Raw genomic sequence first — 23,627 nt, 5'->3', positions numbered from 1 at the left:
AATAGCAGCTTTGATAGCACTGTGTGTGATGTTTGTAATTTGTTACTGACCTTTGAGAAAGCTATGATATTGAGATAGGTTGGAGTAGTGATGCCTGGAGACAACGCTCAGATGCCGTTGTTGACTGTTCCTGATCTGGATGAAGAGGGACAAGTGGGACTGGATGGAGTATTGATGGATAAATATCCTTTTTGATTATTTGATCATAAAAAAAAAAAAAAAAAAATTCAATATTAGTGTGATTTTAGTATGATGTTATGAATCAAAGGGGGGAAATAGGATAATGTGATTCATATATCATTTTATATTCTTAGTTGATATTGATGTTTTAATTTGAAAGTGTTGTTTTGCAAAAGATACTGTTTGGTCTTTTCTTTTCTTCCAGAAGCATTTGGGGGAATATGTAGAGATTGAAATACTCAAACAAGGACAATATGAAAGGACAATATGAAGGGAACTGGAGGAGATTGAACAAGGAAGGTGTGGAAATGTTCCGATTCCATCATCAACGATGCATTGGATCGACACTGCTGAGGAGATGAAGTGTAGTGGACTACATTCCAGTGTCTGCAATGAAATATAGACATATTTGCATGTGTAATACATAATGTGTGTCATATTCTTGGGTATTAATTTTTGTAGAATGATATTTGATGTTATTGGATACATGTGGGGATCTTAGATGTTTTTGTTTATTTCGTGAATGCTTAGGGACAGGGAGTCTAGGCAGGGATAGAGATCCACTGTAGGGTCCGATGGGTCGACCAGCCTGAGAGTGGACATTTTGGATAGTATTTTGTTTGCTGGGGCTTTCATGTGTATTTAATTGCATCATAGTTTCAAATGCATTGATAAAGATTTATGAATTGATCTGGAGTACCTAGGTGGTTGCCTGGGGCAGAGGGACCGTGAGAGAATTTTACTGTCTTGATTGATGGATGGATATTGAAAGAAGGCTGCCAGACAGGTTTTTCGCTCTTACACTCCATAAAGATTTGTTCATATTTCATAGTAATGTATTCACACTTCATAAAGATTTGTTCATATTTCATAGAAAGGTATTTACACTCCAGAGGGAAATGTTTTTGGTTTAATGTTAAAGATACTCAATAAGATAAATTGTTACTTGTCATAATCCTATTCTGTTTGTTTTCGAGACTTTTAGTTCGTCTCGAAGGGGGGAATATGTAGTGTATTAAGATTATGACTTTGTTAATGGTTTTAAGTGGAACCTGAGAGGATGTTTATTTTAGTGTCAAGAGGGAATGTTTTAGTGTGACGCCACATACAACAGACAGGAAGTGTGTGTTGTAGACAGGGGATTGGACAGTAGAGGGAGCCACCCATATCTTGGAAAGATTATATATACTGGGTAAAAACGAAGAAGAGGTTAGAGCGGCCATTGCAATCTGGGACGCCGTTCTCCGGGTGATCTGGACACCTGTAAACTCATGCTGAAATCTTGTGATATGAATAAAACTTATGATCAAGGTTCAGTATGAGCGGACTCCTTTGTTTGACAGCAATAATTACCAGCATTGACTCGATACTACACTAGCCAGCTAAAGACATGTAGCAAATCATTTTTTCCTAATTTGTTTTCAGGGACTCAAGTGGGCACATGTAAACAATTTGACCAAGCCTAAAAATAGGCAGAACTGTTAACAAAAAGATTGCATATTAATAAAGGTAGTTGTGGCTTCAGCAACTTGAACCAGCACTGACATTTGAGCAGTGAGGTTAATTTCTCCCCCCTCGTCTCTGCTTGTTCCAGGTTGGACTTCCCACCCTGACACCCTGCAGATGTAAATAAACTTGTTGTGAACCTCCCAGCCACCAGGAAAATCACCATATCCCAGGATATTATTCAGGAGGGTGCAACATCACAATGTTAGATAGAAATAGATTCACCAATGTTATTGTTTATCATGCAGATTTGTCAGGACATTGTCATTTATGAAGCTCATTCTAAAATACATACATGATTTCTGTCCCAGAGGATTGCACTGGGTGCAAGTCTTCAATATAGACCACAATTAGTTGAATTAGATGTTAGTGAAGGGCTGGAACAAAAACCTGTGAACTCCTGTCCTGTCTAAAAAAACTGTGGCAGTCATGACTAAATTGGCCCTCATATACTGAACAAGGTTAATCTCCTTCAGATGTCCTTCACTTGGAAATTACTTATTTTGTACAAGGGAAAAACCAATACAAATTTCAACATTTATTCAAAATTACAAGTGTTCTCTCCACATGTTTCTGGTTTTGAGGCTTGGGCAATAATATTACAATCAATCAATCAATCAATTTTATTTTATATAGCCCTTCGTACATCAGCTAATATCTCGAAGTGCTGTACAGAAACCATAAAACCCACTAGTAATATGTAGAAGTACGTACAATCCTGTATTAATTTATTAATATATATACACATATATAAATATATATATATATATATATATATATATATATATATATATATATATATATATACAGTTGAAGTTGGAAGTTTACATACACTTAGGTTGGAGTCATTAAAACTTGTTTTTCAACCACTCCACAAATTTCTTGTTAACAAACTATAGTTTTGTCAAGTCAGTTAGGACATCTACTTTGTGCATGACACAAGTAATTTTTCCAACAATTGTTTACAGACAGATTATTTCACTTATAATTCACTGCATCACAATTCCAGTGGGTCAGAAGTTTACATACACTAAGTTGACTGTGCCTTTAAACAGCTTGGAAATTCCAGAAAATGATGTCATGGCTTTAGAAGCTTCTGATAGGCTAATTGACATCATTTGAGTCCATTGGAGGTGTAGCTGTGGATGTATTTCAAGGCCTACCTTCAAACTCAGTGCCTCTTTGCTTGACATCATGGGAAAATGAAAAGAAATCAGGCAAGACCTCAGAAAAAATATTGTAGACCTCCACAAGTCTGGTTCATCCTTGGGAGAAATTTCCAAATGCCTGAAGGTACCACGTTCATCTGTACAAACAATAGTACGCAAGTATAAACACCATGGGACCACGCAGCCTTCATACCGCTCAGGAAGGTAATCAATCCCAGAACATCAGCAAAGGACCTTGTGAAGATGCTGGAGGGAACACGTACAAAAGTATCTATATCCACAGTAAAACGAGTCCTATATCGACATAACCCCCCCCCCCCCCCCATAACACCTCCTCCTCCATGCTGAGGCTGGTAACTCTAACTTATCCTCTGCAGCAGAGGTAACTCTGGGTCTTCCTTTACTGTGGCAGTCCTCATGATAGCCAGTTTCATCATAGCGCTTGATGGTTTTTGCGACTGCACTTGAAGAAACTTTCAAAGTTCTTGAAATGTTCCATATTGACTGACCTTCATGTCTTAAAGTAATGATGGACTGTCATTTCTCTTTGCTTATTTGAGCTGTTCTTGCCATAATATGGACTTGGTCTTTTACCAAATAGGGCCATCTTCTGTATACACCCCCCCCCCCACCTTGTCACTTTTGTGGTTACTACATGAGTCCATATGTGTTATTTCATAGTTTTGATGAAATTTTTTAACAAATAAAGAAAAACCCTTGAATGAGTAGGTGTGTCCAAACTTTTGACTGGTAGTGTATGTACTATACAGTGCATTCGGAAAGTATTCAGACCCCTTGACTTTTTCCACATTATTTTACGTTACATTTTTTCCTCATCAATCTACACACAATACCCCATGATGACTATTTTTGTTTTGTTTTATTGATGTGAGGCCTGAGGCAATTGCCTCTTCTGCCTAATAGTACATCCAACACTGGTCCTTTTAATGCCACAGTGGTTATAAACATGTATGTCTCTATGTATCCCTGTTTAGGGGGGTTGGTTACTGGTTTCTGCAACACATGCTCACAACAGTGTACATAGGCACACCATACCATCTCCCCAAAGTCTTTTACTTCATAAATACAATTGTGTGTGTGTGTGTGTGTGTGCTTGTTTATACGTGTGCACGTCTGTGTGCGCAGATGTCCATTTTGGGGCTATTGTACTCTATGTTCAGAAGGCTCTTGAGCTGAATCGAATGCACTTGTTAATGGAAGGAAGTGCGTCATTGTTGCTCTGTGCTCCTAATAAGTGTTTACTTTCAGACCAGCGTTTCTTTCAATCAAGGACACTTCAGACTTATTTATGGGTTTTTACAGGGAACATTTTCTCATCAAAAGCAAGGAAGTGCATGCATTCTCTCCATTTCTGCCACAGGTCTTGGCTTCCAGAGCTGGTTTCACCTCATTACTGATCTCAGTGCTGCTGTTTACCTCACTGGGAGGCACATCCACATGACTCATTATAGTCGACTTGGGAAATGATTGTTAATAATGAGTTGATGTCTTGCATTAACTGCAACATGTTAAAAGGGAATTACTCACGTCAGAGGTTATTTTTAATGTAGCTGATGTTAATGGGTTTGCATTGATTTGAGAAAGACACAGTGTTTAAAGCCCTTTTCATGTTTGCTGTAGTTAGCTTTTCCTCTTCCTCGATTGTGGGTAAAGATGTGATTTTTCTTTTTTTATTACCGAATTTGTATTTATTTTGACCTTCTTACAATATGGTTTTCTTTAATTTTCCCTCAACCAACGCATTGGCTATGTTACAACAATGAATTTAATGTTAAGATTGCATGCTCCAGAAATTGTCAGTGTCATTGCTGTGATCCATCATCAGACATGGGTCCTTACAGCAAACATTCACTTATAAATCAATGAGTTGCATACATTTACATTTACGTCATTTAGCAGACGCTCTTATCCAGAGCGACTTACAAATTGGTGCATTCACCTTATAGCCAGTGGGATAAGCCACAGAGCTGGAGGGGAGGACCGAGCCGGCCGGGAGGATAGGGGACATAGAGAGTCAAAGGATGCAGAAAGAGAGGAGAGGAGGGTTGAGGAGGCAGAATCAGGAGATTGGAGGGAGAAGGATTGGGCAGAGGGAAGAGATGATAGGATGGAAGAGGAGAGAGTAGCGGGAGAGAGAGAGCGAAGGTTGTGACAGCGCATTACCATCTGAGTAGGGGCAGAGTGAGTAGTGTTGGAGGAGAGCGAGAGAGAAAAGGACACAAAGTAGTGATCGGAGACATGGAGGGGAGTTGCAGTGAGATTAGTAGAAGAACAGCATCTAGTAAAGATGAGGTCAAGTGTATTGCCTGCCTTGTGAGTAGGGGGGGACGGTGAGAGGGTGAGGTCAAAAGAGGAGAGGAGTGGAAAGAAGGAGGCAGAGAGAAATGAGTCAAAGGTAGACGTAGGGAGGTTGAAGTCCCCCAGAACTGTGAGGGGTGAGCCATCCTCAGGAAAGGAACTTATCAAGGCGTCAAGCTCATTGAGGAACTATCCAAGGGAACCTGGAGGGTGATAAATGACAAGGATGTTAAGCTTAAATGGGCTAGTGACTGTGACAGCATGGAATTCAAATGAGGAGATAGACAGATGGGTCAGGGGAAAAATAGAGAATGTCCACTTGGGAGAGATGAGGATTCCTGTGCCACCACCCCGCTGACCAGATGCTCTCGGGGTATGCGAGAACACATGGTCAGACGAGGAGAGAGCAGTAGGAGTAGCAGTTTTTTCAGTGGTAATCCATGTTTCCGTCAGCGCCAAGAAGTCGAGAAACTGGAGGGTAGCATAGGCAACCCATACTGTAGTATGTAGCAATATTCAATCAGCTTTGCTCTGCACAAAGTACATGACAAAATATGTACCTTTACTTCTTACTTCACCAAAACATCTGAAATGGTACAAAATGTCCTAAAATCTTTGTTTTACTGCAATATATCTACTAGTACTAATCCAAACTGACAATGTGGTAGGCCTATGCATGTATTTTTGTAGGGGGTGAAAGATATGGGGGCTTGTCTTTTGTTGAGCCTTTTGCGTTTTCATTTTCTCTTTCATTTTACTATCTATTTATATGTTCCCTTCTTCTTCTCTAATCTCCCAGGCAGGTAGGCCTGATTTCTCTGGCATGAATTCTTTGACAGGGCCGAGTGCTTTGGAGCCGTGATAATGCTCTGATGGCTGGCTTAAGGGAGCCGTACTGTGAGGATCAGAACCCTCTGATCTCTCCCCTTCCCTTCCATATCACGTCCCCAAGCTTTATTCACCTACACTTCTTGTTGGTACATTTTCATAACAAATAACAGTTAGTTACTCCAACTAGAGCAAGCGCTCCCTTCCTTGTCCATGTCATCCGGGGGTGATTATATAATGATGAAATGATAGGGGAGTTTCTACCTTTTCTGCTTAAGCTGTTAAAAAAATAAAGTTTTAGCCTGATTATTGGATTTAGAGTTTGGAGGCAAACTGTGTCAAGGTGAATGAAATTAAACTTTTAATCCCCCAAAAAACGATTAATCCAAAAGTGGTGCATTTTCAAAACTTTCCAGCTGAGCTGTTTCACTTGAGTTATTTCACAGAAGCCTTGACGGGCAAGAACCTGTAATGGAAATACATTATTTAAATTGTAATTATTGTTTACATTTTTGCATTATTTTCAAAACTGTCCAGTAGAGTTGTTTCTTATCGTATCGTTCAGTGATGGTAAACAGATAAAATCAATCAATTTGTTAAAAAGGGGAATCACCTTGTTTATTGTTCATAATCAACTCAACTGGTGCTGGCAGTTTGAAAATAGCCATTTGTGTGTTTTGTTTATACGTATTATCGCACTGAGTATGGTGGGCTAATGGGGTACTTTTTTTGCACGCACGCACACACACACACACACACACACACACACACACGTGCACTCACGCCATAACTTTCTGCTCATGACAATTTAAAAATATCAAAGACGTAAACAAGTGAAGTTCAAATGTCTTATTGTCCACTTCAGGAACTACTGTATGAGGCCCTCATAATTGTTTTGTCATTTTAGCAGACGCTCTTATCCAGAGCGACTTACAGTAGTGAGTGCATACATTTTGTTCATACTGGTCCCCCATGGGAATCGAATCCACAACCCTGGCATTGCAAGTGCCATGCTCTACCAACTGAGCCACAAAGGTTCCCTTAGTGTGCCACAAAAGGTAAAGGTTTCACTATTGAGAGTGATATGAGCATTCATATAAGGGGACCGATTTGTGATATAAAGTATACAATAAGTTAGGATGCAATGAATAAAGGATTCCCATTTCCAACCATATGGTAGTGGGTCAACCATATCAGAAGATTTTGCCATTAGCATGTAAGTAAACTATATTGGGCCATGAATTTAAAAAAGGATTCCCATCACAATGCATAATCACTAACAGGAAGTATCAGACATTACTTTAAAATGTTAATTCCATCAGAAAATGTAATTGATTACCATACCAAAAATATGAATATTTTACATGAATAAAAAAAACACATGCTTACAAAGGTTGATCATCTCGGTCTGGGAATCCCAGTCTGGGATAGGGAATGACAAGCTTGGTGTGTTCTGTCTAGTCTCAGAACAGATTGTGTGAAATGTCTTGCGTTAATAATGGGACAGGGCTTCTAGGGGGAGGGACCTATAGTTATTCAGCTATAAAAGACACTTGCTATAACTAGTGACAGAGACAAGGTCGAAACCGACACTAGAGAGAGAGAGAGTCAGAGAGCGAGACTACAAGTGAGATAGAGGGAGTAAAAGGCAGACAGTAAGAAAAAGGTGTGTACGAAGAATAGAGACTTGCTTTATCTCGTGGCAAAGAGGAAGTTGAAGCTGCTACAGAAAGGGAGATACAGGAAGGAGGGAGAACGATTGAGAGAGGCAGAGGTTGTGAGTGCAGAAGAGAGTGCAACGCAGAGGAAAGGAGGAGAGTGAGAGAGAGGGTATAGGAAGAGCAGAGCGTGGAGCAGGTTCTTTGCAGGCACAGCCTTACTGTCAGCCCCAGCAGAAATGCCCAACTTTGCCGGCACCTGGAAAATGAAGAGCAGTGAGAATTTTGATGAACTTCTCAAAGCCCTTGGTAAGCCCCTTCTTGCCGTTTTGTCTCTCTCCATCCCTCTCGTCTTCTCTCCCTTTCTCTTTTCAATAGCCTGCACAGTGCATCCCTACGTGAGCTTTAGCCTACTATCCGTCATGTGCATTAAAAAACTGCTTTTTATTTTCCTGGGGCATTGCTTCACTTCCAACAATATGCTATTGTCTTATCTCATCTAAAAGAGGAGGGAGAGAGAGCATACAGCAAGCAAGCTGTAGCGGGAAAGCCCTCAGCTACAGGAGATGTCAATTATATAGACATGGTATTGTTACAGCCGGGGTCTGGCTGCACTTGCATGGGAACAACATTATTCATGTATTAACGTTTAAGTAGGGCATGCGTTAGCAGTGTCAGTGGAGGTCTTTATGGAATTCTTTCTTCTGCCTTTTGTGTTTTTTTCCCCTTGCTGATCACTGTGATGGTTTAGAATTGGACCAGTTTATCTGGGTCATTCATTTGTGTGGCTGGGTCTTTCTGTGTCTTGACTGTAAGTACCATGGGTCTTTCTGTGTCTTGACTGTAAGTACCATGTGGTACCATGTGGTCCTCTGTAGCTCAGCTGGTAGAGCACGGCGCTTGTAACGCCAAGGTAGTGGGTTCGAACCCCGGGACCACCCATACACAAAAAAATGTATGCACGCACGACTGTAAGTCGCTTTGGATAAAAGCGTCTGCTAAATGGCATATTATTATTTATTATATTATTATTATTATTTACCATGCTGCTCAAGCAATGAGACCAGACTGGTCATATTTTGTGGTTTTGGGTGAATATATTCCCTATGGGGCTGTTTGGGTTTGTTTGTTGCTCAGAAGATGGCTTTGAATTGTGAGCACCATTAAACAGTTAGTAACCCCACGGGAGCCAATGTCATCAAATTGGGGTGCACGGTGGACCATGATGCCGGTTTCTTCACCATGGCAGCACGGAACATGCAGTGCTGTGCGTAGCTTAGTGCTATGACGTGATGTCAGTGTACATACAGTGAGGGAAACAATTATTTGATCCCCTGCTGATTTTGTACCTTTGCCCACTGACAAAGAAATGCTCAGTCTATAATTTTAATGGTAGGTTTATTTGAACAGTGAGAGACAGAATAAAAAAATAAAATAAAAAAAAACGCATGTAAAAAAATATATAAATTGATTAGCATTTTAATGAGGGAAATAAGTATTTGACCCCTCTGCAAAACATGACTTAGTACTTGGTGGCAAAACCCTTGTTGGCAATCACAGAGGTCAGACGTTTCTTGTAGTTGGCCACCAGGTTTGCACACATCTCAGGAGGGATTTTGTCCCACTCCTCTTTGCAGATCTTCTCCAAGTCATTAAGGTTTCGATGCTGACGTTTGGCAACTCGAACCTTCAGCTCCCTCCACAGATTTTCTATGGGATTAAGGTCTGGAGACTGGCTAGGCCACCCCAGGACCTTAATGTGCTTCTTCTTGAGCCACTCCTTTGTTGCCTTGGCCGTGTGTTTTGGGTCATTGTCATGCTGGAATACCCATCCATGACCCATTTTCAATGCCCTGGCTGAGGGAAGGAGGTTCTCACCCAAGATTTGACGGTACATGGCCCCGTCCATCGTCCCTTTGATGCTGTGAAGTTGTCCTGTCCCCTTAGCAGAAAAACACCCCCAAAGCATAATGTTTCCACCTCCATGTTTGACGGTGGGGATGGTGTTCTTGGGGTCATAGGCAGCATTCCTCCTCCTCCAAACACGCCGAGTTAAGTTGATGCCAAAGAGCTCCATTTTGGTTTCATCTGACCACAACACTTTCACCCAGTTCTCCTCTGAATCATTCAGATGTTCATTGGCAAACTTCAGACGGGCATGTATATGTGCTTTCTTGAGCAGGGGGACCTTGCGGGCGCTGCAGGATTTCAGTCCTTCACGGTGTAGTGTGTTACCAATTGTTTTCTTTGTGACTATGGTCCCAGCTGCCTTGAGATCATTGACAAGATCCTCCCGTGTAGTTCTGGGCTGATTCCTCATCGTTCTCATGATCACTGCAACTCCACAAGGTGAGATCTTGCATGGAGCCCCAGGCCGAGGGAGATTGACCGTTATTTTGTGTTTCTTCCATTTGCGAATAATCGCACCAACTGTTGTCACCTTCTCACCAAGCTGCTTGGCGATGGTCTTGTAGCCCATTCCAGCCTTATGTAGGTCTACAATCTTGTCTCTGACATCCTTGGAGAGCTCTTTGGTCTTGGCCATGGTGGAGAGTTTGGAATCTGATTGATTGATTGCTTCTGTGGACAGGTGTCTTTTATACAGGTAACAAGCTGAGATTAGGAGCACTCCCTTTAAGAGTGTGCTCCTAATCTCAGCTCGTTACCTGTATAAAAGATACCTGGGAGCCAGAAATCTTTCTGTTTGAGAAGGGGTCAAATACCTATTTCCCTCATTAAAATGCAAATCAATTTATAACATTTTTGACATGCATTTTTCTGGATTTTGTTGTTGTTATTCTGTCTCTCATTGTTCAAATAAACCTACCATTAAAATTATAGACTGATCATTTCTTTGTCAGTGGGCAAACGTACAAAATCAGCAGGGGATGAAATACTTTTTTCCCTCACTGTATGCTATATCCTGGTCCACGGCTCGTTACGTGGTCTTACTGGTTGCATTCTATAGTTGGTGAGGTTAGGACTACTGTTAGACCAGTTGCTAAGTGCTGAAACTCACTGGGCACAGTCGTCAATTCAACGTCTAGTTTTGAATTCATGTGAATTCAAAAAAATAGAAAAGTACAAACGCCACCATGTCATTGGATTTAGGCTAAAATCTGGTTTTAAATAAAATACCAAATTCCCTTACGTTGATTACTTTTTTCAAATCAAATCAGTTTTCCACGTTGATTTAATGTCATCACATAGATTTTCTGTTGTTGAAATGACGTGGAAACAAGTTTTTGCCCAGTGGGAAGTATCTAAAGCCCTTGACGATCAATGCATGTTTGAGGGATGCCAGAGGGTGAATGTCTGGGACTGAGTCCTTCTCCTTGGATAGCCCACAATCCAACCGTGAGTCTGTATCTGTGGCCATTTTGTCGGCGAGATAAGATGGACAGTGTAGGGAGAGACCAGCAAGACCTGGTAGGGCTGTCCTTGAGTTGGAAGTGCGTAGGGGTGGCCAGACAGACTTGCGGAGGGGCACAGGGCACGCCAAAGCACTCCCCTCATGCCAGGACTTTGACATGCGTCTTAGTCACTGCTTTACACAGCCAGCCACCAGATTCTCTGAAACCCAATTCAGATCTGTCACACAACAAGTCTTGTTTTTTTCCCCTCGTGGCAATCAGGCCAAATACTTAATCTCTTGCTCAGGCTGGAGTGCCAAAATTCTTCCGATTTCTCCTCAAGTTTTCAGCAACGGATTTGTTACCACAGAGCACTTTCCAGAAGAACAATGCTCTACTATTATGGTTTACCACTTTTAATTGGTGTCTGTTGAAGAAAAGCTATTCCTCATTCAGTTGGCCTATCATGTTTTTGAAAGTAAGAAAATATACATGATTAAGTATCCAAGAGAAGAGAAAGTCCATAAAGAGTCCAAGGGTGAGAGAGAGGTAGGGCGGGGTGGGGTGGTGAGAGAGGGGTCAGGTCGAGGACTGTTTTGGGGTAAATCTTGTCTAGACGGATCTAGGCGGTAGGGGGTGTCTGTCTGAATCAGGCCTAACTCCCTCCTCCTACCCTTCCATTCCATTCCCGTCTCCCTCCCTGGTCTGTGCTGTGCCCATCCAGGCGTGAATGCCATGCTGAGGAAGGTGGCTGGGGCGGCTGCCTCCAAGCCTCACGTGGAGATCCGTCAGGACGGGGAGCAGTTCTACATCAAGACCTCCACCAGCGTCCGCACCACCGAGATCAACTTCCACATCGGCCAGGAGTTCGACGAGGAGACGGTGGACGGCAGGAAATGCAAGGTAATGTGGAAAGGGTATCCTTCATAGTGCAGTACAGGTACATGTTGCCTCTTAATAAGTGTAATGCACATTGATTTCAATACAACTATATGACATGAAGTCAGTCATGAAGAAGTATTCAACAGATTTTGACGAATTACACATAATATGGCCATATTATTTTTCTACTTATTATATAAACACTGTTATTAGTGCACCTTCTCGTTCAGTCCAGACTACATATGATACACTAGATATGAAAATACTGGCAGTGAACTCTGATCACAGCGCCAGATTCCGGCAATCTAATACATTGTGCTAATTGTGGGATTGAAACTCTGTTCACTGGAATCCTTGCCTGCAAAAGTATACAAAACATTACCTGCTCTTTCCATGACATAGACTGACCAGGTGGATCCAGGTGAAAGCTATGATCCCTTATTGATGTCACTTGTTAAATCCACTTCAATCAGTGTAGATGAAGGGGAGGAGACAGGTTAAAGAAGGATTTTTAAGCCTTGAAACAATTGAGACATGGATTGTATATGTGTGCCATTCAGAGGGTGAATGGGCAAGACAGAATATCTAAGTGCCTTTGAACGGGGTATGGTAGTAGGTGCCAGGCGCACCGGTTTGTGTCAAGAACTGCAACACTGCTAGGTTTTTCACACTCACCAGTTTCCCGTGTGTATCAAGAATGGTCCACCACCCAAAGGACATCCAGCCAACTTGACACAACTATGGGAAGCATTGGAGTCAACATGGGCCAGCATCCCTGTGGAATGCATTCGACACCTTGTAGAGTCCATTCCCCGATGAATTGAGGCTGTTCTGAGGGCAAAAGGGTGTAACTCAATATGAGGAAGGTGTTCCTAATGTTTTGTATACTCAGTGTATGTGTATGGGTTACTACCACCCATAGGGTTTAATCAGAATGCCCTCATTGGCTCACCGCTCAATCTCAAAAACAAACACATGCCACCCAACTCCGAGTTTGGTGCCAGAAGCTCAAAGCACAATCAACAGACTTGGGAGAGAAGTGGTGATTGTGTTGGGGAATTACCAGATTAGTGTGGTGGGTAGGTAGGCGGGGAGAGGGGATTACTGTACAGTTGGAATTGGGGCAATTTGGCTTCCAGTGATGGGACGGATTTGGGTTGGCGAAAGATGGGGGTTGAGCATTGGGTAGGGTGGCAGAGCTACAGAGGAGACAGGGAAAAGTGTGCTCTGGGGTTCCCTGAGGGTGTGGGAGAGGAGGAGGGGGGATGATCAATAAGACTGGTTGAAAGTGTGTGTGTGTGTGTGTGTGTGTGTGTGTGTGTGTGTGTGTGTGTGTGTGTGTGTGTGTGTGTGTGTGTGTGTGTGTGATTTTGACAAGGCTTTTAGAGCCTTCTTATTTTCCTTTTGAGTAGCGTCTCCATGAAAAATGTATACATTAACATGGTTGACTTATTGGTATCATGCTCACGTCTGAGGAAGTGGATTAGAGGGCTGACATAGATGAGATAGATGGGTCCTCTCTCCAAGCTTTGGCCCTTCGGGGAACTCTCAAGCCGTTGTTCGGAATGAGCAGGTCACGATGCCACGTCAGCGCAGATAAACTGTGACTCAGCCATCTTCATCAAATACAAGGTACAACACCACTCCCCAGTTACAGGCTGCTTTTCCACCAGGGTCGTTACATGTCATTTCAGCAAGCCATGACATCCACCATCTCAGATTGTTCTGAAATCATTTTTGCAGTTAGAAACAGATAAGATTAGCATTCCTGCAGCAATTTAAAATATATATATAATTTGATCTCTGAGAAATTAAGCTAATTGATTGCACCCAAATTGGACATTTAAATTCATAGGATTCAAATAATATAATTTTTTGCCCTTTTTGTGATATCTAATTGGTGCACCTTCGCAACTCCTGTACCGAGCACTGATTCTTGACACTGCTCGCTTAACCCGGCCGCACCAATGTGTCGGAGGAAATTCCGTACAGCTGGCGACCGAAGTCAGCTTGCAGACGCCCGGCCCGCCACAAGGAGTCGCTAGAGCGCGATGGGACAAGGAAACCCCGGCCTGCCAAACCCTCCCCTAACCAGGATGACGCTGGGCCAATTGTGTGCCGCCTCATGGGTCTCCTGATCACGGCCGGCTGTGAAACAGCCCGGGATCAAACTGGAGTCTGGAGTGACGCCTCAAGCACTGCGATGCAGTGCCTTAGACCGCTGCGCCACCCGGGAGGCCCACAAAAGTTTTTCCTAATAATAACTAAGACATGAGGAATCCAAATAAGTGGTCAAAAACCAACAGCCACCCTAAGAACCCATTTCTGAATTTTTTGTCCACTGTCCACACTCAGTTTTACATGTGACCCATATCAGATTTGCGCATTCACAATGTAGCCTCTGAAGTAGCACACATATGCAATGCTCATTTCCTGGCACTGTTCCTTAAAATGTTGGGGTGGTTGTCGTGGTAACACCAGGTCACGTACATAAAAGCCACATCAGAGCAAAATAATCTGGTTACATATGGAACATCAAAATTGTATCAGGACTGAGATCCACATACAGTGCATTCAAAAAGTATTCAGACCTCTTCCCTTTTTCCACATTTTGTTACGTTACAGCCTTATTCTAAAATGGATTAAATACATTTTTCCTCATCAATCTACACAAAATACCCCATAATGACAAAGTGAAAACAGGTTTTTATAAATGTTTACAAATTCATTAAAAAGAAAAAACAGAAATACCTTATTTACATAAGTATTCAGACCCTTTGCTATGAGACTCGAAATTGAGCTCAGGTGCAACCTGTTTCCATTGATCATCCTTGAGATGTTTCTACAACACCTGTGGTAAATTCCATTGATTGAACATGATTTGGAAAGTCACACATCTGTCTATATAAGGTACTACAGTGCATGTCAGAGCAGAAACCAAGCCATGAGGTCGAAGGAATGTCAGTTGGGCTCCGAGACAGGAGTCTGTGTTGAGGCACAGATCTGGGGAAGGGTACCAAAAAATGTCTGCAGTATTGAAGGTCCCCAAGAACACAGTGGCCTCCATCATTCTTAAATGGAAGAAGTTTGGAACCACCAAGACTCTTCCTAGAGCTGGCCGCCCGGCCAAACTGAGCAATCGGGGGAGAAGGGCCTTGGTCAGGGAAGTGACAAAGAACCCCATGGTCATTCTGACTCTGAAAGAGCTCCAGAGTTCCTCTGTGGAGATGGGAGAACATTCCAGAAGGACAACCATCTCTGCAGCACTCCACTAATCAGGCCTTTATGGTAGAGTGGCCAAATGGAAACCACTCCTCAATAAAAGGCACATGACAGCCCGCTTGGATTTTGCCAAAAGGCACCTAAAGGACAAGATTCTCTGATCTGATTAAATCAAGATTGAACTCTTTGGACTAAATGCCAAGCATCACGTCTGGAGGAAACCTGGCACCTTCCCTACGATGAAGCATGGTGGTGGCAGCATCATGCTGTGGGGATGTTTTTCAGCGGCAGGGACTGGGAGACTAGTCAGGATCGAGGGAAAGATGAACGGAGCAAAGTACAGAGAGATCCTTGATGAAAACCTGCTCCAGAGCGCTCAGAATCTCAGACTGGGGGCGAAGGTTCACCTTCCAACAGGACAACGTCCCTAAGCACACAGCCAAGACAACGCAGGAGTGGCTTCGGGACAAGTCTCTGAATGTCCTTGAGTGGCCCAGCCAGAGCCTGGACTTGAACCTGATCGAACAGCTCTGGAGAGACCTGAAAATAGCTGTGCAGCGACGCTCCCCATCCAACCTGGCAGAGCTTGAGAGGATCTGCAGAGAAGATGGGAGAAACTCCCCAAATACAGGTGTGCCAAGCTTGTAGCGTCATACCCATGAAGACTCGAGGTTGTAATCGCTGCTAAAGGTGCTTCAACAAAGTACTGAGTAAAAGGTCTGAATACTTACTGTATTTAAATGAAATTTCCGTTTTTTATTTTTAATACATTTGCAAAAAAATCTAAAAACCTGTTTTTGCTTTGTTATTATGGGGTATTGTGTGTAGATTGATGATGGAAAAAAACTATTGAATCCATTTTAGAATAAGGCTGTAAAGTAACAAAATGTGGAAAAAGTCAAGTGGTATGCATACTTTCTGAATGCACTGTGTGGATGTGGTATAAATCGGAAGTCAAAAGATCAGATTCCATTGTTTTTTTTGCTGTTTACACATTAGGGAAAATATCAGATAGGTATCAGATATGGCAATAATCTGCAATTCATAATTTTGCGTCCCCTTGATATTTTAAGTAGAAATTGTTCTCCAATATTGTATTTTAAAAGCCTGCTATATTAAATGAAGTTCCCTTTAATATAGACCACATAGACAATTCAATAAATCCGATTTTTTTATATGAATAAAGACTTTAAATGCTAAAGTGCCAAAAATCAGCATTTTTATATGTCCCTCATCATGACTTCTAGGAAGATTTTAGCCCTTAACCCCAACATTTCTTCATGTTTTCACCATTTTTATTAAGCCCTAGTTACGCAATTTCTGAAGATTATGATGTATTTCATGTGATTTAGTCATGTGATCCCTCATTTTACGGTAAACCCTGGTATGTGAACTGAACTCTCGTTTTAATATGGTTAACCTATTCCTTTTAAAATTATTTTTGCAAAATAAACATTGAACGTATAATAGTAAAATCATAGTGTAAAAGCAGTTGAGCTGGTTCTACTCTTTTTTACAATCTTCTGGTGTTGTGTGGTGGGAAACTGAGCACGTCAAGCATAACACGTCAACCATGTTACATAAAACATCAACACTGTTACCCATAGATAGATAGGCTAGAAATGTTTAACATTGAAAATACATTTGTGAAGCTTGCATTCAATTGCCCCTCCCTTGCATTCAATTGCCCCTCCATCCCTCAACCCTGTTGCGGTCAAACCTGTTACTTTAATGGCACTTTATTGACACTTACTATAGATATCCTTTTATGAAGTTGAACATGTGCTCTTTATGACAGAATGTTAAAATTAGATGAAATTAAGTTGTTTTTGACCAAGTTACACTACCTAAAATGTACTCTATAATCGTGGAACGACCCAGATCTGAATTGGACGGCATTTGTAAACGCAGCCTAATAAGCTCACCCTCAAGGTCACAAAACAGCCTTTTCTACTTAATTTGAATCACATTAATTGTCCTATTGAATAACACTGCCATGATCAATTCTGAATGAAATAAATGTTTATGCTAATATGAACATGTATATGTTAAAAACCCCAGAGAAATAATAAGCCATCTGCTATTGTTTGAACCAAGTCACATCAGTTAACCTGTTGCATTTAGGGGCATGTGAAGAACATGGATCTTCAATTCTTGAGTTAGGCATTTTAAATGTGATTAATTTAGGTTGAAGTACTTACCAGCAATCACATTGATCTTGAATCATATATTTTGGTATGTTAGATCTAAGATAGCTTACATCACCAGTTTCAGAACAGGCCATGGATGATTTTACAGCCCTCTAACCAATTCTACTATTATGTGTGTTTTTTGGCATTATTTGTAATTTATTTTGTACATAATGTTTCTGCCACGGTCTGTTATGACCAAAAAGAGCTTCTGGATATCAGGACAACGATTACTCACCTCGTATTGGACGAAGATTTTTTCTTCAACGAGTCGGACGCGAAGGATATCCTACAGACACCCGACAATGCCCAAATCCCCGTCATTCACATGAGAAAGAGACGGAGATATCGTGGACGTAGGTCGGGGTGCCTTGTAAGGATCCGACGGCGAGCGAGTAAACTGCCTCTTCCATCAATCCTATTAGCCAATGTTCAATCATTTGAAAATAAGGTAGACGACCTAAGATTACGGTTATCCTACCAACGGGACATTAAAAACTGTAATATCTTATGTTTCACCGAGTCGTGGCTGAACGACGACATTGATAACATACAGCTGGCGGGATATACGCTACATCGTCAGGATAGAACGGCTGACTCCGGTAAGACAAGGGGTGGCGGTCTGTGTATATTTGTAAACAACAGCTGGTGCAAAAAATCTAAAACTAAGGAAGGTTTTGCTCGCCTGAGGTAGAGTATCTCATGATCAGCTGTAGACCACACTATTTACCAAGAGAGTTTTCTTCTATATTTTTCGTAGCTGTCTATACAGTGGGGAAAAAAAGTATTTAGTCAGCCACCAATTGTGCAAGTTCTCCCACTTAAAAAGATGAGAGAGGCCTGTAATTTTCATCATAGGTACAGACAAAATGAGGAAAAAAAATCCAGAAAATCACATTGTAGGATTTTTAATGAATTTATTTGCAAATTATGGTGGAAAATAAGTATTTGGTCAATAACAAAAGTTTCTCAATACTTTGTTATATACCCTTTGTTGGCAATGACACAGGTCAAACGTTTTCTGTAAGTCTTCACAAGGTTTTCAAACACTGTTGCTGGTATTTTGGCCCATTCCTCCATGCAGATCTCCTCTAGAGCAGTGATGTTTTGGGGCTGTCGCTGGGCAACACGGACTTTCAACTCCCTCCAAAGATTTTCTATGGGGTTGAGATCTGGAGACTGGCTAGGCCACTCCAGGACCTTGAAATGCTTCTTACGAAGCCACTCCTTCGTTGCCCGGGCGGTGTGTTTGGGATCGTTGTCATGCTGAAAGACCCAGCCACGTTTCATCTTCAATGCCCTTGCTGATGGAAGGAGGTTTTCACTCAAAATCTCACGATACATGGCCCCATTCATTCTTTCCTTTACACGGATCAGTCGTCCTGGTCCCTTTGCAGAAAAACAGCCCCAAAGCATGATATTTCCACCCCCATGCTTCACAGTAGGTATGGTATTCTTTGGATGCAACTCAGCATTCTTTGTCCTCCAAACACGACGAGTTGAGTTTTTACCAAAAAGTTCTATTTTGGTTTCATCTGACCATATGACATTCTCCCAATCCTCTTCTGGATCATCCAAATGCACACTAGCAAACTTCAGACGGGCCTGGACATGTACTGGCTTAAGCAGGGGGACACGTCTCGCACTGCAGGATTTGAGTCCCTGGCGGCGTAGTGTGTTACTGATGGTAGGCTTTGTTACTTTGGTCCCAGCTCTCTGCAGGTCATTCACTAGGTCCCCCCGTGTGGTTCTGGGATTTTTGCTCACCGTTCTTGTGATCATTTTGACCCCACGGGGTGAGATCTTGCGTGGAGCCCCAGATCGAGGGAGATTATCAGTGGTCTTGTATGTCTTCCATTTCCTAATAATTGCTCCCACAGTTGATTTCTTCAAACCAAGCTGCTTACCTATTGCAGATTCAGTCTTCCCAGCCTGGTGCAGGTCTACAATTTTGTTTCTGGTGTCCTTTGACAGCTCTTTGGTCTTGGCCATAGTGGAGTTTGGAGTGTGACTGTTTGAGGTTGTGGACAGGTGTCTTTTATACTGATAACAACTTCAAACAGGTGCCATTAATACAGGTAACGAGTGGAGGACAGAGGAGCCTCTTAAAGAAGAAGTTACAGGTCTGTGAGAGCCAGAAATCTTACTTGTTTGTAGGTGACCAAATACTTATTTTCCACCATCATTTGCAAATAAATTCATAAAAAATCCTACAATGTGATTTTCTGGATTTTATTTTCTCAATTTGTCTGTCATAGTTGACGTGTACCTATGATGAAAATTACAGGCCTCTCTCATCTTTTTAAGTGGGAGAACTTGCACAATTGGTGGCTGACTAAATACTTTTTTCCCCCACTGTATACCACCACAAACCAATGCTGGCACTAAGACTGCACTCAATGAGCTGTATAAGGCCATAAGTAAACAGGAAAACGCTCATCCAGAGGCAGCGCTCCTAGTGGCCGGGGACTTTAATGCAGGGAAACTTAAATCCGTTGTACCTAATTTCTACCAGCATGTTAAATGTGCAACCAGAGGGAAAAAAACTCTAGATCACCTTTACTCCACAATCAGAGACACATACAAAAGCTCTCCCTCGCCCTCCTTTTGGCAAATCTGACCATAACTCTATCCTCCTGATTCCTGCTTATAAGCAAAAACTAAAGCAGGAAGCACCAGTGACTCGGTTGATAAAAAAGTGGTCAGATGACGCAGATGCTAAGCTACAGGACTGTTTTGCTAGCACAGACTGGAATATGTTCCGGGATTCTTCAGATAGCATTGAGGAGTAAGACACATCAGTCACTGGCTTCATCAATAAGTGCATCGATGACGTCGTCCCCACAGTGACCGTACGTACATACCCCAACCAGAAGACATGGATTACAGGCAACATCTGCACTGAGCTAAAGGCTAGAGCTGCCGCTTTCAAGGAGCGGGACTCTAACCTGGACGCTTATAAGAAATCCCGCTATGCCCTCCGACGAACTATCAAACAGGCAAAGAGTCAATACAGGACTAAGATTGAATCGTACTACACCGGCTCTGACGCTCGTCGGATGTGGCAGGGCTTGAAAACTATTACAGACTACAAAGGGAAGCACAACCGCGAGCTGCCCAGTGACACAAGCCTACCAGATGAGCTAAATCACTTCTATGCTCGCTTCGAGGCAAGCAACACTGAAGCATGCATGAGAGCATCAGCTGTTTCCGGATGACTGTGTGATCATACTCTCCGTAGCCGATGTGAGTAACACTTTTAAGCAGGTCAACATTCACAAGGCCGCAGGACGTGTACTCCGAGCATGTGCTGACCAACTGGCAAGTGTCTTCACTGACATTTTCAACATGTCCCTGACAGTCTGTAATACCAACATGTTTCAAGCAGACCACCATAGTCCCTGTGCCCAAGGACACTAAGATAACCTGCCTAAATGACTACCGACCCGTAGCACTCACGTCTGTAGCCATGAAGAGCTTTGAAAGGCTGGTCATGGCTCACATCAACACCATTATCCCAGAAACCCTAGACCCACTCCAATATGCATACTGCCCCAACAGATCCACAGATGATGCTATCTCTATTTTACTCCACACTGCCCTTTCCCACCTGGACAAGAGGAACACCTACGTGAGAATGCTATTCATTGACTACAGCTCAGCTTTCAACACTATAGTGCCCTCAAAGGTCATCACTAAGCTAAGGATCCTGGGACTAAACACCTCCCTCTGCAACTGGATCCTGGACTTCCTGACGGGCCGCCCCCAGGTGGTAAGGGTAGGTAACAACACATCTACCACGCTGATCCTCAACGCGGGGGCCACTCAGGGGTGCGTGCTCAGTCCCCTCCTGTACTCCCTGTTCACCCATGACTGCATGGCCAGGCACGACTCCAACACCTTCATTAAGTTTGCCGACGACACAACAGTGGTAGGCCTGATCACTGACAACGATGAGACAGCCTATAGGGAGGAGGTCAAAGGCCTGGCTGTGTGGTGCCAGGATAACAACCTCTCCCTCAACGTGATCAAGACAAAGGAGATGATTGTGGACTACAGGAAAAAAAATAGGACTGAGCACGCCCCCATTCTCATCGACGGGGCTGTAGTGGAACAGGTTGAGAGCTTCAGGTTCCTTGGTGTCCACATCATCAATGAACTATCATGGTCCAAACACACCAAGACAGTCGTGAAGAAGGCACGACAAAGCCTATTCCCCCTCAGGAGACTGAAAATATTTGGCATGGGTCCTCAGATCCTCAAAAAGTTCTACAGCTGCACCATCGAGAGCATACTGACTGGTTGCATCACCGCCTGGTATGGCAACTGCTCTGCCTCCAACCGCAAGGCACTACAGAGGGTAGTGCGTATGGTCCAGTACATCACTGGGGCCAAGCTTCCTGCCATCCAGGACCTCTATACCAGGCGGTGTCAGAGGAAGGCCATCAAAATTGTCAAAGACTCCAGCCACCCTAGTCATAGACTGTTCTCTCTGCTACCGCACGGCAAGCGGTACCGGAGTGCCAAGTCTAGGTCCAAAAGGCTTCTCAACGGCTTCTACCGCCAAGCCATAAGACTCCTGAACAGCTAATCATGGCTACCCGGACAATTTGCACTGCCCCCCCACCCCACCCCCTTTTTTACTCTGCTGCTACTCTGTTTATTATTTATGCATAGTCACTTTAACTCTACCCACATGTACATATTACCTCAGTTACCTCGACTAGCCGGTGCCCACGCACATTGACTCTGCACCGGTACCCCCCTGTATATAGCCTCCCTACGGTTATTTTATTTTACTGCTGCTCTTTAGTTATTTGCTTTTATTCATTTTTTGCTTAACAACATTTTTTTTATTTTTTTTACTTTGCATTGTTGGTTAAGGACTTGTAAGTAAGCATTTCACTGTAATGTCTACACCTGTTGTATTCGGCGCATGTGGCAAATACAATTTGATTTGATTTGAACAGTTGCTAAAGCATACATCTCTAGGACACTAACAGATTCCCCTTAAAGTAAAAAATAAAATAATAACAGTTGAATCCCAGAAAAAATCCCACAAAAATTCCTAGACAAATGGTATGTATTGGTATGCATTCTGGTGGCAAGATAATTGCAAATAGAAAGAGGAAAACATGAATCATTGCGCAGAGAGCTTTTATATCAATAAGATTGCTGCTCATAACTGTAAGGGGAAAGATTATCTTACTGGTGAAAATAAATCTTACTTTTGTGAAAAACACTAAATAGAAATACCAACCCAAATAGTCAACATTGTATCGTCATGATATGAATGCGTCTTACTCAATTTCTAGACTGACTGAACCAGGAATCTGTAACTCATTGGTTTAAGCATCAGATTTCGGCACTGGGTTTCATAGCCTGTGTAGGATATTTTACAGTTCATTGTTGGATCGTAAGAGACAGAATGGCCCCTACAGTCTGTGCCCTCGGGCATGGTGGATTTACCAATACATCTCTGTGGCTGCCAACTCTAAGCCATCTTGTACTGCACAGATCCCCATCGGTTATGTCTGGGCATTTGTCTGTCAGGTAGCATATGATCAATCCCTCCATTCCTTTCGATTTTAAGTCCTTTTAAACTTTTCTGGCAGTTTGTGAGGTTTGAGGATCACTTTGAAAAAAGGCTCTGCTCCCCAGTCCTTATCTTCCTTGGTCGGCTTCCGCTTAGCTTCATGGTCGGCACAGTCCCCAATTAGACACCTTCCTGGCTGGGCTTGTGGCAGGGTCCCGAACCCTGGGCCTGGCCCAGGCTGGGGGGGGGGTTAAAGGGATTACACTAATCTACCCAAAGCACACAGGCGAGGGCTGCTTCACACTGGCACAAGGTTAAAAGAGCTCTCTAATCGGGGGATTTGAGGGGATCAGGAGGGCCCTTCTCACATACAGGGGTGTCCCATTTCTGCCGGCAGGGAGAAAGTGATAAGGAACATTCAGCACTAGAGGGTCACCCCACAGGGACAGGGGCTGGATCAAAGTTTTAGTCAGGAGTCACAGTGACCCCCCAAAAAAGTGATAATGAGACTGAGAGAAACCTGGCTGGCGTTGACGAGCAAATGTCACCAAAGTTGACGCAAAGCTCTTCACCGTCAAAGTGGCCATTGATGCTGTAGAAACGTGAAAAGGTGTAGCTGCAGCTGTGTATATGTGCATACCACGTTTAACTCACTCTCTGCTTGTCAGCAACCACGCTGATTTTTTTACACACCAACCTTGTGCAACCATTATGGTCTCTCCTGTCGACCGACACCAAGAGGAGAACGCTGCACTTCATGACAAACAGACGACTTTGACAAATCA

At 42.8% G+C, this 23,627-nt stretch overlaps 1 protein-coding gene across 1 annotated transcript in view; it reads left to right on the top strand.

The window, feature by feature from the left end:
* The first annotated feature begins 7,572 nt into the window (after positions 1–7,572).
* crabp1a (cellular retinoic acid binding protein 1a) overlaps positions 7,573–23,627 on the top strand; it is a 40,279-nt gene continuing 24,224 nt past the window's right edge. Inside the window, exons 1-2 of the mRNA XM_041837663.1 lie at positions 7,573–7,969; positions 11,738–11,916. Of these exons, the coding sequence (XP_041693597.1) occupies positions 7,900–7,969; positions 11,738–11,916 (249 nt within the window). The 5' untranslated portion in view covers positions 7,573–7,899. The remainder of the gene's footprint in view (positions 7,970–11,737; positions 11,917–23,627) is intronic.

This window comes from Coregonus clupeaformis, unplaced genomic scaffold (assembly GCF_020615455.1).
Source record: "Coregonus clupeaformis isolate EN_2021a unplaced genomic scaffold, ASM2061545v1 scaf0067, whole genome shotgun sequence".
In the NCBI taxonomy this organism is placed as follows: domain Eukaryota; kingdom Metazoa; phylum Chordata; class Actinopteri; order Salmoniformes; family Salmonidae; genus Coregonus; species Coregonus clupeaformis.
The sequence above is the reverse complement of the archived record's forward strand: the minus strand, read 5'-3'. Positions and strand labels throughout refer to the sequence as shown.